General features: G+C 46.6%; 1 protein-coding gene across 2 annotated transcripts in view; it reads left to right on the top strand.

The window, feature by feature from the left end:
- Positions 1 to 13,338, top strand: part of LOC129829117 (rho GTPase-activating protein 23-like) — a 100,182-nt gene that overhangs the window by 23,506 nt on the left and 63,338 nt on the right. Inside the window, exon 1 of one of the 2 annotated variants that reach the window (XM_055890700.1) lies at positions 8,942 to 9,475. The exons of the other annotated variant lie outside the window; for it this stretch is intronic. Within the exon in view, the coding sequence (XP_055746675.1) occupies positions 9,422 to 9,475 (54 nt within the window). The 5' untranslated portion in view covers positions 8,942 to 9,421. Of the gene's footprint in view, positions 1 to 8,941; positions 9,476 to 13,338 lie in introns of those variants that run through there. 2 annotated transcript variants of the gene reach the window in all.

The following is a 13,338-nucleotide window of genomic DNA, read 5'->3' as shown; positions in this document are numbered from 1 at the left end:
CGTTCAACAGGGATGTTGGCCTATATTGACTCCAATGCTTCCCACAGTAGTGTCAAGTTGCCTGGATGTCCTTTCGGTGGTGGACCATTCTTGATACACACAGGAAACTGTTGAGCATTAAAAACCCAGCAGCGTTGCCGTTCTTGACACAAACCTGTGCCCCTGGCACCTACTACCATACCCCGTTCAAAGGCGCTTAACTATTTTGTCTTGCCCATTCACCTCTGAATGGCACACATACACAATCCATGTCTCAATTGTCTCAAGGCTTAGAAATCCTTTTAACCTGTCGCCTCCCCTTCATCTACACTGATTGAAGTGGATTTAAACATCAATAAGGGATCATAGCTTTCACCTGGATTCACCTGGTCAGTCTATAACATGGAAACGGCCGGTGTTCGTAATGTTTTGTACACTCGTGTATATTCGTCTAGTGTTGTCAGTGAACAGTGCGCTGTGTGAAGGATGTCAGTCTGCAATGAGCAGCTGCTGCTTCATTACTGTGATCATCATTGAGACCAAGTAGCAGTCCTGTCTTCTCTGAGGGACAGACAGAGGCACCACAGCTGCATCCTATATCCTAGGTATACATACCACTAACCTCCTGGCCCAATTACTGAACCTGCTGAAGGCTACTGATCCTCTCATTACCAAGGAAATGGAGATATGTCATACAACCATTGTGTGCTGTAGTTTTCTTGAAGTTATCTTGAGTATTGTGTGTGTGTGTGTGTGCCTGTGTGTGTGTGTAACTCTGCTTTGGAGATGGATGAGTGTCCACCTGCACTCATCACTCTTCTCCAGTATGTCTCCTCTCCCTCCATACATCACTATAATGACTCAACAGACTGATCATTAGGCTGATTGTTAAGCTGGTCCTTTAAGCATGGCTCCAGCTCTGTCTGTTCTGTGCTCTGGTTCATATGCTCTGGACTACTACATGTGGGGTGGCAGGTAGTCTAGTGGTTAGAGTGTTGGACTAATAACTGAAAGGTTGCAAGATCAAATCCCCGAGCTGACAAGTTAAAAATCTGTCATTCTACCCCTGAACAAGGCAGTTCCTAGGCTGTCATTGAAAATAATAATTTGTTCTTAACTGACTTGCCTAGTTAAATAAAGGTAAAAAATATCTACTGTGTCTTTACAGCTCTGGTTTGGAACTGCCCATATCTAGGATCAGTTTACCTTCCCCAAATCCTAACTTTAACCATTAGGGGGAAATGCTAACCTGACCCAATATCAGTGTTTAGGGGCAACTTTTTTCGTCTTTACATGGTAAGTGCCCACCAATTTCCCTCTCTTTCTGTGCTTCACCAGCACTGCATGCGCCCTCCGGTGGCCATATAGTGAAACTGAAACTCAATTAATTTCCATGTTGAAGGGATTATGGATGATATATTTAGGGGAATTCTCTACTGTGCTGTACAGGAACAGATGGCCTTCCTCTTTGTTCATCTCCATGCCAACACAAGGCAGATGTTTATTTATGTGGATTTATTCAAATTTTATTGCCCAATTGTGTTAAATCCAAGACAATTTCTAATCTGTCCCAGTGGGGCTGGTTATTTGTTTCAGTGTTGATCACAGCTAGTGGGTGTCTAGGGTAAAATTCATCACAAATTAATAAACTGTTGTTACTGAACTGAATGTTAAACATTGTCTGGTTAAACATGCAGGTGTTTTATGGCCCCTTGTTGTAACGGCTTTCGTTGTTGGAAGGAGAGGAGGACCAAAATGCAGCGTGGTACGGATCCATAATAACTTTTAATGAGAATGAATACAAAAAGAACAAGAGAATAAAAATGAAAACCGAAACAGTCCTGAATGGTGAAAACACTAAAAAGGAAAACAACTACCCACAACCCATAGTGGGAAAACAGGCTATCTATGTATGATTCTCAATCCGAGACAATGATCGACACCTGCCTCTGATTGAGAACCATACTAGGCCAAACACATAGAAATATAACGTATAGAACAAAACATAGAAAAACAACATAGAATGCCCACCCCAACTCACGCCCTGACCAAACTAAAATAAAGACATAAAAAAGGAACTAAGGTCAGAACGTGACACTTGTTTCATTCATATAACTGGGTTGCGTGTGTGTGTGCGTGCGTGTGTGCGTGCGTGCGTTTGAAATGGGGGAGATATCTCCATGACATAAGACTCCCTACACCAGTCCCCCTCATACCCCCCTTCTCCCGTCCCCAAACCAAAGGAATGAGTCCCTCTTCTGAGGCCCGGTCTAGACAAGCTGTCCCCCTCTGTTATTAGGACAGGGGACAATGGGGAAATGCTAGGATTAGAATATGACCCTTTGACAGAGATAGTATTTAACACAAATATTAAATTGTTTGTACAGTACAATCCTTCTGCTGTCAAACAAATCCTTAGGGGGGCTCTAACCAAGATGTCTTTAATCCTTGATATTCTGCTTTTCTAAAATCATATCTGGTCCACATTAATGGATAGCAGGAAATACGGTCAGTGGAAGGCCTTTATGATTGGTGATGTGAACAGACTATATTTATAGTATGGTCAAATCATGACTGTGATATTTAATTGTAGATCCACAGCTACCTAACGGATGTCATTACTCATCCTGACACACAGAAAAAGAATTGGAAATGGAATCTATAATCTGACAACCAGGGTGAATAAAACAGGATAGGCAGAAGCGACAGAAACGGTATACCGTATATGGGTCACTCATCTCTGGGTCCTTTGTAGTGTTATTTCTATAACCTACATTTTACTCATGACGTCGACATGTATGTACTTACATATAGGTCTAAGGGTCAGCAGCGTGAGTAGGTTTCCCATTGTCTCCAGCTCCAGGAAGTGACATCAGAGACAGGAAGCAGAGCAGTGAAGGTAGAGGGGGCAGCAGACACGTATGTGCCTGTGAAGTGACCGGCAGAGGAAGGAAACGGGACCTACTGGAACTGTACCCCCCCCCCCCCCCCCCCCGTCTGTCTGTCTTCCAGATTGGGGGTAGTGCTGGGAAGAGGTGGGTTGGAGACAGGGTGGAGGGTGCAGCACAGTGGGTATGTCTTCATTCTGAGGTATGTGTACCACTGCCAGTTATAGCAACAGTAGAATTACCTGGATGTGATGCATGTGTTCCAGCTCAGTATGGGGGGGGGGTAAAGAGGTAGGAGCCAAACTGAAAATAGAGTGGATATGACTGAATTGATTACCGATTGTGACACTTGACACCCGTCTAATCAGCAGCCAGTGTGTGAAGGCCATGTATTCATGTAGCTCAGATAATAGGGAATAGATATGTAGGGTACATTGTGCATTTATACAACCTCAGATTGTGCTGTGTGTGTGTGTACATTTTCTGGACTAATGCCAATGGGACGTATCTTGGCAGGGTTGTGCCAGTTCACCCCGCCCAGTGTGGGTACACAAGCTGGTGACACTGCAGGAGGCCCTGAACCATGACTCCAATGAGTCACTCTCTCTAGAGTCACAGCACAGCCAGCCAAAAGCCCTCCACAGCCTCAACCTTGACCTTAGCTTCAGCCCCAGCCATAGCCTCAGCCCCAGACACAGTCTCAGTCCCAGCCCCAGCTCTGAATCTAATCTGTCTTTACAGACATATACAGTTATTATATATGTCTGACAGGGAGTTTCTCATCCATTCTCTATCTGGCTGAACAAGCCTGGAGAGGAAGGAGTGAGATGGGCAGCTGCAGAGAAGAGAGGGATTCTAATGATATGGAGTAAGGAGAGAGGGAGCAGGGGGAAGCTAGAGGAAGGGTGGAAGAGAGGAGAAGGAAGACAGACAGCTAGAGGAAAAGGGAATGGCAGGGGTGAGGAAAGAGATTGGGCAGTAGACCAGGGAAAAGGGCAAGGGGATGAGGATGTTTGGGGGATGGGTGGAAGGGCACAGGAGTTTGAGGAAATTGTCAGTAGAAGTGACCTAGTAGGGGCTGGAGGCGAGGGAGAGGGTCGGCTGGGAGGAATTTTAGCAGAGGAGTGGAGAGAGCCGTGTGCCACCTGCAATAACAGACCAGCCTAGATATTCTAACCAATGGAACCTACACAATACCATCATAGTGGTTTCACCAGAAAAGGACACCACCATGTCTGATATTTTTGTGTATTTTACTACATGGTTTATTAACAGTATCCACATACATTTATGAAGTCCAGTCAATGTTATGTAACAAAACTACACCTTGCCTGCCTGTGTGTGTCTGTACCCGTCTTGACTGCGGGTTAGCTTTTTTTGTCATGAATCTTGTTCTGGAGGGAGCTCTGCAGAGTGGTCACTAGCTGGTACAAACCTTAAATGAAGACCAAAACGCTATGTTATTTTTCATGAATTTTTACAATGTAGATAATTTTGACTTTGCAGCTGGCCTATCTAGTGGAAATCAGGGGTTGGAACCGATTTTTTTCCCTAATATTTAAATTCTGAACAGAACCATATTTGTTGGTTTCCGACCAGCAAAATACAGTTCTGAAACGTTTGGAACCAAAAAAAAGTACCGGTTTATATCGTTCCTTTCTGTTCCTCTTTAAACTTGCTGTGGAGTGGGTAAGCTATTTAATCTGTATATGAAAGTCGTTATGAGCAATTGTATTTTGCCGTAATAGAATGGTTTAATCATAATGAAAGACAAACACACACACTGCTGCCAGTCACATTGTAGCGTGTGAGAACGCAACTGAAATATTTGCGGGTAGGGAGAGAGGACGGAGGAAGCTGCGGGGAAGTGCTGGGCATCTTGTTACGACATGCATTATCTGAATTAGGCCCATAGAATTATACATACAGAGGAGCTGCTTCTATGGAGAAACTTTGAATGTCTGAATTTCCCGAATTGTTTTAACGTTGGACCCGAGCAAACGTTAGCTAGCTAACAAGCGTGTGTGTGCAGAGCAGCACTATAATTAAAAACACGTATTTTTGTAGTTAATACATCCAATGTGAAACGTGATGACTATAGTATCCTTAACTAGCATTGAAAAATTCAATCCATTCTATTAAACATCTCTCCCTAATTTCTGAATCGTGTTTGTAACGTAATCAGTACGCTACAGTAACCTATGCTTCAGAGGGGATGGGCAGGTAGCCTACACACACACACACACACACACACACACACACACTGGCAGAGATTTCCAGCTGGGAGGCAGAAACTGGAATACATTTCTGAGAGACAGAGGGAGGGCTTTGCATAGGTGCTTTGTTGCCCGGATGTCAAAATAACGTTATTAACCGGTTCCCATGCTTTTAAAATAAAGGTTATGTCCCGGAACAGTATAGGTCATTTTGGTTCGGGTTCTTTTCCTCAGATAATGTAGTTATTTTCTGTTTTTTTCAAACCACTATTTTCCGTTTTTTTCAAACTGGGTTTTTTCAAACCCTTGACAGAAATCCCTCAGGTTTGCCTCCAGGACAAAACTCATCCCAATGAACGTCAACCTGTGTTCTGACTGGTCAGCTGTCTCCCCCTCTCCATGCCAGTTGTCCAGGCAAAGAGAGGACCCCCGTCCCCAGTCCCCAGTCCCCAGTCCCACGCCCCTACTCCTCCATACTGCGAGTGGGGAATTTATGGCTCACAGTGGAATCTGGACATGGAGGGGACACCACACTGCACCTCTTCCCACAGCCTTACCCCCATCATTGGACTGCCCCAGGATCCTCTGTGTCAACAGGCAGCCCAGCCACGACAGACCAGGATGTCAAACTCACTGCAGTCTATCTCAAACACTCTATAGGACGTGGCACTCAGACAGACACACAAGTGTCTATGTTTGGAAGATGACCGACAGTATGGTCACACAGGAGGATCTCTCAGACAGTGTCTGAATCTCTCTGTCTCAAACACACACATTGTCATGTCATTTATTTAGCCAGGATACTCCATTCAGTAACATTTGCCCCACATACACACATACTTGGAACTAATCCGCATCGATCAGAGAGCCATCTCTCCCACTCCACTCTGACAGAACACATTTTGTGCTGTGTGACCAAGACCGCTGTAATGGTCTTCAATTACATTTGAGATGGGGGTCAGAGTGAAGGTCACTGTATATGTTAGATAAACAGAGAGAGAGAGAGAAAGAGGGAGAGACGACTTGGCTGGACTCGAACATTATGTCCATTCAGCTCTTAGCAGTGCTACATATACAGTCCAGGCAGCAGCACTAAATGTAATCGTGTCAGATGGAGGGCTGAGAGAGAGAGAGAGAGCTGTGACAGGCCTGACAGCGTAGCAGTGTGTGCTAATGCGCCACTCCATACTGAGGAGGCCCACTGGGAATGATGTTGAAAGGGTATGGCAACAAAGCTTAGAACCAACAAAAGTGTGTGTGTGTCATACATCTACTCACACCGAAAGGAGGGCTTCAATCTCAGGACTAGAGGGAACTGGAGGGGGAAATAAGTGATATGAAAAGAGGAGAAAGAGGGGGAGAGGACAGCAATGGGACAGGCCGTGAGACGAGCAGTGTGACTGTAGATATCCAGCTAAATGGAGTGACCGGAATTGATTGTAACATACAGTGAGTGCAAGGGCATGGGACTGTGAACCACAGTGATATCTAGCATGGTCGTTTTTTCTCTTTCCTCATCTTATCAAGTTTGGCACAGTTGGCATCTCGTTAACGCGCCCGTTGGTTGGTTCCGGGTAGGTTGGTTGGTTCCGCGAGCCGACCATATGAGCGGGCAGCAGCAGTGGTGTGGCCCAGCCCAGGGGGGTTTGAGATGGGGCTCAGTGGAGCGAGTAAACGTGATGAACGTTGATTGTTTGTGGGTTACCCTCCAAAGTGCTCCCTCTGCTGTGCGTTGTTATGTAATGACCGCCGGGGACGACTGATGGTCTTTTGGTGCTCTCCCCATATACACCCCCCTTGAGGAGAGAGAAAGGGCTGTCAGCACCCATCAGGGTCAAACTCTGTCTCGCTCAGTCGGCCACAGGGACTCTCTCTGCGCTGAGACTGTCTAAGACTGTCCAACAGACCCAGCGAGAGAGAGAGGAGAGAGGGGTGGATTTACTCCAGACAGATACACATACTGTACAGCGCTCAGACTAACAACAGTATAGCAAATACACTACTCACACACTACAGTACAATAGTAAATAAGCTACTTCAGTCGTCAGTGTAACAATGTAGTAGTATGCAAAATCTAAATCTGCCCACTCAAACATCTGATAGACAGACTTCTTCACAGAAGGCTCACAGTGGCAGGGCATATTCTCACTCTGACTCAGTCTCACCCTCATCAATATTAGAGGGGCCATTTTGCCGGGCTGACAGGCCAGTTGACTTCTCCTGGAGAAACCCGAACAGTGGAGTGCTGTAGCACTGTGTCCCCCAACTCAGAGCAGATACAAGTGTGTCTGCTTGAACAGAAAACGCATGTAGCCTACTGTAGGGTCAGCCCGAGTCAGAGATCAGGGGCCGCATCCCAAATCGCACCCTATTCCCTATGGGTCGCGGTCAAAAGTAGTGCACCACATAGGACATAGGGTGCCATTTGAGAGAGAGAGAGCCTGCAGACTATAGACAGTGCTCAATGGTCACAGGGGACACGGAACAGTTCAGCACACCAGCTGCTATGGCCCACACGCTCTCTGACTCCCACCACTGACCCTAATGCTGCAACCCCCCCTAGTTCCATCTCCCCCTCCTTACCCTCTCCTCATAACCCCTCACTCAGGGACCACGTGACCCCTTCCAGACAGCACCATCTGCCTACCCTGCTCAGCTCTCCCACCTTATGAACACAATCTTCAAGATAAGACCCTGGTCTCTCCCTGTCCCATGGAGGACTCCGACTGACCAGCTATAGACTGACCCTCTGGCAGCGCTATGGAGCAATGTCGATAGTGTTCACTGATAGGGCCTCGCCAAAGCCTCACAGACTCTCATAGACATCTTTGGAAGTCAGCTGAGGTGGAAGTAGTTGAAGGTGGTGGTGAATTCAAGGTGTGTGTTCAGGTGCTGAGCTGCCCTTGACAAGGCTGGTGTATCAACACCAGGTGGGCGAGAGGGGTCTGCAGCCATGTGGAGAACAGGAGGAGGAGAGGAAGGCAGGGAGGGCAGCCGTGTGTGGCTCTGTACGTGGGCAGTATCTTTCTTCCTGTGACTCGACTCCGTTTCCCCAGGCAGGCAGGCAGCCAGGCAGGCAGGCTGCTTTGAAGTGGCTCTCTCTAGCCTGCTCCCTGCACCCCTCTCCACTGCACCCTCCAATGTAATAGCAGCCACATGGGCCCCCAGCCACGCCTCAACCACACTATATTTCTCCTTGCACCAACAAACTCACTGCACTCTTTCCCTCTCTCGTCTGCATCCTCCTCCCTTTCCCCCTCTCCCCTATTTGTTCTCAATCCTTCTCTGCTTAAGTTGTCTCTCTTTTGTTTCTTTATTTTCTACCTGTTCTGTTCTTTAGTCCTCTTTATGGTCAATACCAGTCCAAAACACATGTAGTAATATTGTTTTTCGCTTCGGGAATTGAAAGCATCGCATACAGAACTGTAGAATAACAATACTATCTGAGTCATTGTATGTGGTTGTGGTTTAGATTAGGACTGATTTAGTTCTTTGTCATTTCTTGTCATCTCTGGTCAGAGGTGACAGAGGTTCCCGTCAATGCAATAACTTCCTGTGACTATGAGTTTCTATTTAGTTACACCTACAAACTTACTAATTGGTCTATTCTGCAGCCTAATGGGCTTTATATATATATTATACTACTTTAGTCACAAATTCCCATACAGTATGCAATCATCTGGTTTAGGTTAGGCATTTACCAGAAACGATTTTGTTTCTCTCAAGCCATGCCTCACTAGGCAACAGCTCCATGCTTCCTCACCTTCACGATCTTCATTTCTCGTCTTGTATTTTTTTGCCCAAGTCTATCTCTGTATCTGGGTACAAAAGGGCTTTGTTTAAATGACATTGAGAGCGCCGTGGCAAGGGCGCCCCCCACACGTCACAGTTTCCGAAGAGACACGAATAGTTGTGTAAACATTCAGACCCAAACTTTTTGGCACAGCCAGAGGGAGCCCGTACGCTCCAATACGGCAAGCCGAGTGCGCCGTAATGGAAGGCAGGCGCTTTGCTCAATCGGCGCGCAGAGTTCTCCCAACGCGCCCTCGGCCTGTTTGTCTCAGTTTAACAGGCAGGCTGAGCAAGAGAAGGATTTACGCTGAGCCAGTCTGGCGGAGGAGGGGGAGCAACACCAACCAAACAGCCCAAACAACGGAAAAGAGGGGGGTTGGAAAGGAAGGAAACTGGATAGGTGAATGCCACAGAGCATCGCCACCAGACTAAGCTATAATTGGCCAGGCCATATTCTGTATTTTCCGATTTTTATATCTTATTTTGTAACTTCTTGTAGCAGCAAATCTCACTCTCATTTTACTGCTGAACAATCCCAGCTGTCCAATGAATGGAGTTGCTTTCTGCCTTGTTGGAATCCCACCCTTCCCAGAGAACGAAGTAAGTGATCGACCCCACTGTGTTGTCATCGATGTATCCTCGTCTCCTACGTTTTGTCTTCAAGGTTTACCTCCAGAAGCTCTTGCATTGGGCTGTTGGGTTCGTCAGAGAGCATGATTTCGTAAGAGGATTAGTTCACGTCGCTACTGTGTACACACAGACATATGATACAGAAACCCCGTAATTTAAACGAGTTCTCTTGCAACTTTGTCCACACCCCAACATTTGAGTGTGTTTTCTGCTGGTGTTGATTGTTTATTTTTTGCTAGAACGCGGTGGTCAGTGTTTTAGAAACAATTTAAAACTGATCCCTCGCGAATTGCGATTTCAAAGCCCCACTGACGCTTGGACGTTAGAATGTCATTTTGTCTGACTATTGAGTGGAGCTGTCATACTCGGGACGGGACGTCCGGCACAGGGATTGAAGGTCATTATCCAACGATACGCGCTATACCCAGATAACGGTTTTAATTGGCAATTTAATCAACCCTTTTTATTAGAAGTTTCTCGGTTTGTTGCAGTTTGTTTCCATTTCAAGTAGTCGACATGATTGGTTAATAAAAGTCACTCACAAACGTGTTAAACAGCATTATTGAGCTTTAATCTTTGGACTCTCTTCCCCTGTTTTTCCAGTTTTTTTTTCCTGCAAATCTTTCCCTATCTACTTTGGGTATTCAAGGACATGTGTTCCCTCTCCTAAATGTTTCTGTAGCCACTTGATAAAGCCAGACAAAGCTGTGTACAGTGTAACGGTTTCTTGATAAATTGCTACTTTGAACTACACATGTTGCAACATAGTATCCCTGCAATGGTCGACTGAACACATTGAATTAGAGACTCGCCTTCTAAATGACTTTTTATGACCACAGACACAAACTGTTTGCCAATGTTTGCTGGGCAAACTATTTCGTTGTTTTCTTTGCATAACGCTGTCGAATAAAGGCTTGTATGTTTGATTTATAGCCCCAAAAGTCCTGGGGCTTAAATGAAAGGTTATCGCACATTATTATCTCATGTTTGCAACGATGTCCATCCCTCCGTCCAGGGTTGTGGTTGAGGCCTCTGAGGGTGGTGTGACATTGCACAGCTATAAGATAAGAGTAGAGGTTGTCTCCTCGGCCTCTCATGTGGTCTATGTGTCTTCGGAAGAGGAGGGCTCAGTGTTGCTGTTTGTATGTCCTGTCCTGGCCGCAGAGGGCTGTGTCTGGGTGAATCTGTTTTTTTTTATTTAGCCTAACGAGGCTTTTGACACTGTCTGGCGCCTCTCTGTCTCTGTGTGTGTGTGTGTGTGTGGTGTCTATCTCATGTGTTTGTGACACACAGTGTTTCACAACAGCACCTGCGTCTTAACTTCTGCTTACAAACTTGGAATCTCCTTGTTCCCGAGGTCTCCCTACTGCTCTGTGCCATAGGCAACTTCTCTGAAGCACTACTTGCTGCTCCTCCGAAGTTCCTTTTCCCTTATCCGTCTCCCTCAAAACAAGACAATTATTTTGTTAACGAGACTAGTTTGATTACATTGGGACAAAGATGGATAGAAAATAAAATGTTAAATTAATAAGCGTCTCATGAACACCATGATGTTCTAACTTCCCCCCCATATCAACAGTGATGTCTTCCATTTAAAGGTCCCAACAGTCAGCGCATGACCTGGTCACGGCCTCCAGACCCAACTTCAGACCTGAGACCTGCCCTGCCCCACCCTCAACTCAGACCTCATCCCATCTCTAACCCTGACACTAGTGTCAACCCCAGCCCCAATCCTGAAGTACTCCCTGGAGAGGGAGATTGAGATGCCATTTTGTTTTTAGAGACTCTTCTGAAGACCAACAAGGATTCTGTTACCACAGAGCTTGGTGTCTGTCTTGGTCTAAGAGGGGAGAAGTGGCCCTGCGTGCTTCCCCTCGCCTTCCACCCCCCTGGTCAGGCAGCCTGGCCTGATTGAACACTGATTCAATTAAGAGCAAACCGACCAGCAGAAAGAGAGAAAACAGGGAGAGGGAGGACATCTAATATTACATTTGTTTTCGGGAGCCGTTTGAATGAGAAAATATAGGCCACAGTCTGAGGAGTCTGTTGTCAGTTGGACTCAGTGTGGAGTCTGATGGGAGTCTGTTGTCAGTTGGACTCAGTGTGGAGTCTGTTGGGAGTCTGTTGTCAGTTGGACTCAGTGTGGAGTCTGATGGGAGTCTGTTGTCAGTTGGACTCAGTGTGGAGTCTGTTGGGAGTCTGCTGGGAGTGGCAGTTGGAGGAGGACAGTTCTAACGTCCAGTGGGGACTGCATGTTGTTTGCAGAGCCGGATGGTTGGGTGTTGCAGCACTGCTGTAGCTGTAATCAATAGGGATGACTGTACAGTACAGGGGGGATGGATGGCTGGGTGGGGCGGAGGCAGGCCCATAAAGACCCAGAGCGCATTGCGTCATGTGATGCATACATTTTATCGATAGGAAATATGAGAGTTCTGAAAATCATCTCTGCTGCTAAGCCAATCAATGATCCAGCTGCCCATGTGTTACAGGAGCATGTGGTTCCCATTGGGTTCTGTGCATGTCAATCAGGCATATGCTTTTTTCCTTTTCTTATATGTATCTGAGGAACACTTCCCATTATGGTGTGTGTACGCTCACTATTTGATAATCATCGACATAACGATCTTTTATCCACTATGTTCTAACTGGTTATTTCAGATGTATAAAGTGTTACTGAAGTATCAGTAAAATCTTCTTTAAAAGCCCCTCTCTCTCTTTTTCACGCGGGTAGAGCATCAAACTACGGTGCTCAAATGGGCCTGCCGATTCAGCTGATCCTAGATCGGTCACGTGAGTCAGTTCTCAGACCACAGAGGCCTGTTGATCCTAGATCGGTCACGTGAGTCAGTTCTCAGACCACAGAGGCCTGCTGATCCTAGATCGGTCACGTGAGTCAGTTCTCAGACCACAGAGGCCTGCTGATCCTAGATCGGTCACGTGAGTCAGGTCCCATACCTCAGACCCCGGAGGCATGCGATTCAGCTGATCCTAGATCAGTCACGTGAATCAGGTCCCAGACCCCAGAGGCATGCCGATTCAGCTGATCCTAGATCAGTCACGTGAGTCAGGTCCCAGACCCCAGAGGCATGCCGATTCAGCGGATCCTAGATCAGTCACGTTAGTCAGGTCCCAGACTCCAGAAGCATGCCATTTCAGCTATTCCGGGATCATTTCCTGGCCAGGGCAGTTTCTCAGGATCAGAAGTGTTGTGCGTGAGGCTGCAGAGGAAAAACCCCTGTCCTGCGTGATTCTTAGCAGATGCCTTCACCACCTAGGAAAATGTCACATCAAGACAAAGCATTTCCCTACAGGTTGTAGACGTAAGCATTATGTATTGCTTATGAATGCAGTGTATGGGTTACGCATGTGTTCTTGTGGGTACCATTCAAAAGGTCCAGTTAAATCCAACCCAGGAAATATGTACTTTAAGTAAATCCTATTTGCTGTCATGTTTCCAGTGTGTCCATTTGTGTTGAAGTGACTGCATGGGAGAGAGGGCAGTGGGTAGGATTTCCCATGGCGGTGGAGGGAGAGAGAGAGAGGGAGGGAGGGACAGTAAACCCAGTGTTCCAGAGTGGCCTGTGCTTGTGTGAGTCCATTAACGCGGCTACGACGTCTCCTCACACCTTAACACCAGCACACCGCCCCTCGGGCATTCCTCAAGGCCTCTACGGCAGACAGCAGCTGCGTACCACTGCACTGCACACACTCACACCTCACCTCCACAATCATTAACCTACCCCGGGAGAGTGGGTGAGGGTATGTAGATACTTTAATCACCCAGACACGTACTGAACCACAGGTGCACACGGTGTACTAAAACTATAGACTCA

This window comes from Salvelinus fontinalis, chromosome 2 (assembly GCF_029448725.1).
Source record: "Salvelinus fontinalis isolate EN_2023a chromosome 2, ASM2944872v1, whole genome shotgun sequence".
In the NCBI taxonomy this organism is placed as follows: Eukaryota; Metazoa; Chordata; class Actinopteri; order Salmoniformes; family Salmonidae; genus Salvelinus; species Salvelinus fontinalis.
This window is presented reverse-complemented; position numbering and strand designations above follow the sequence as displayed.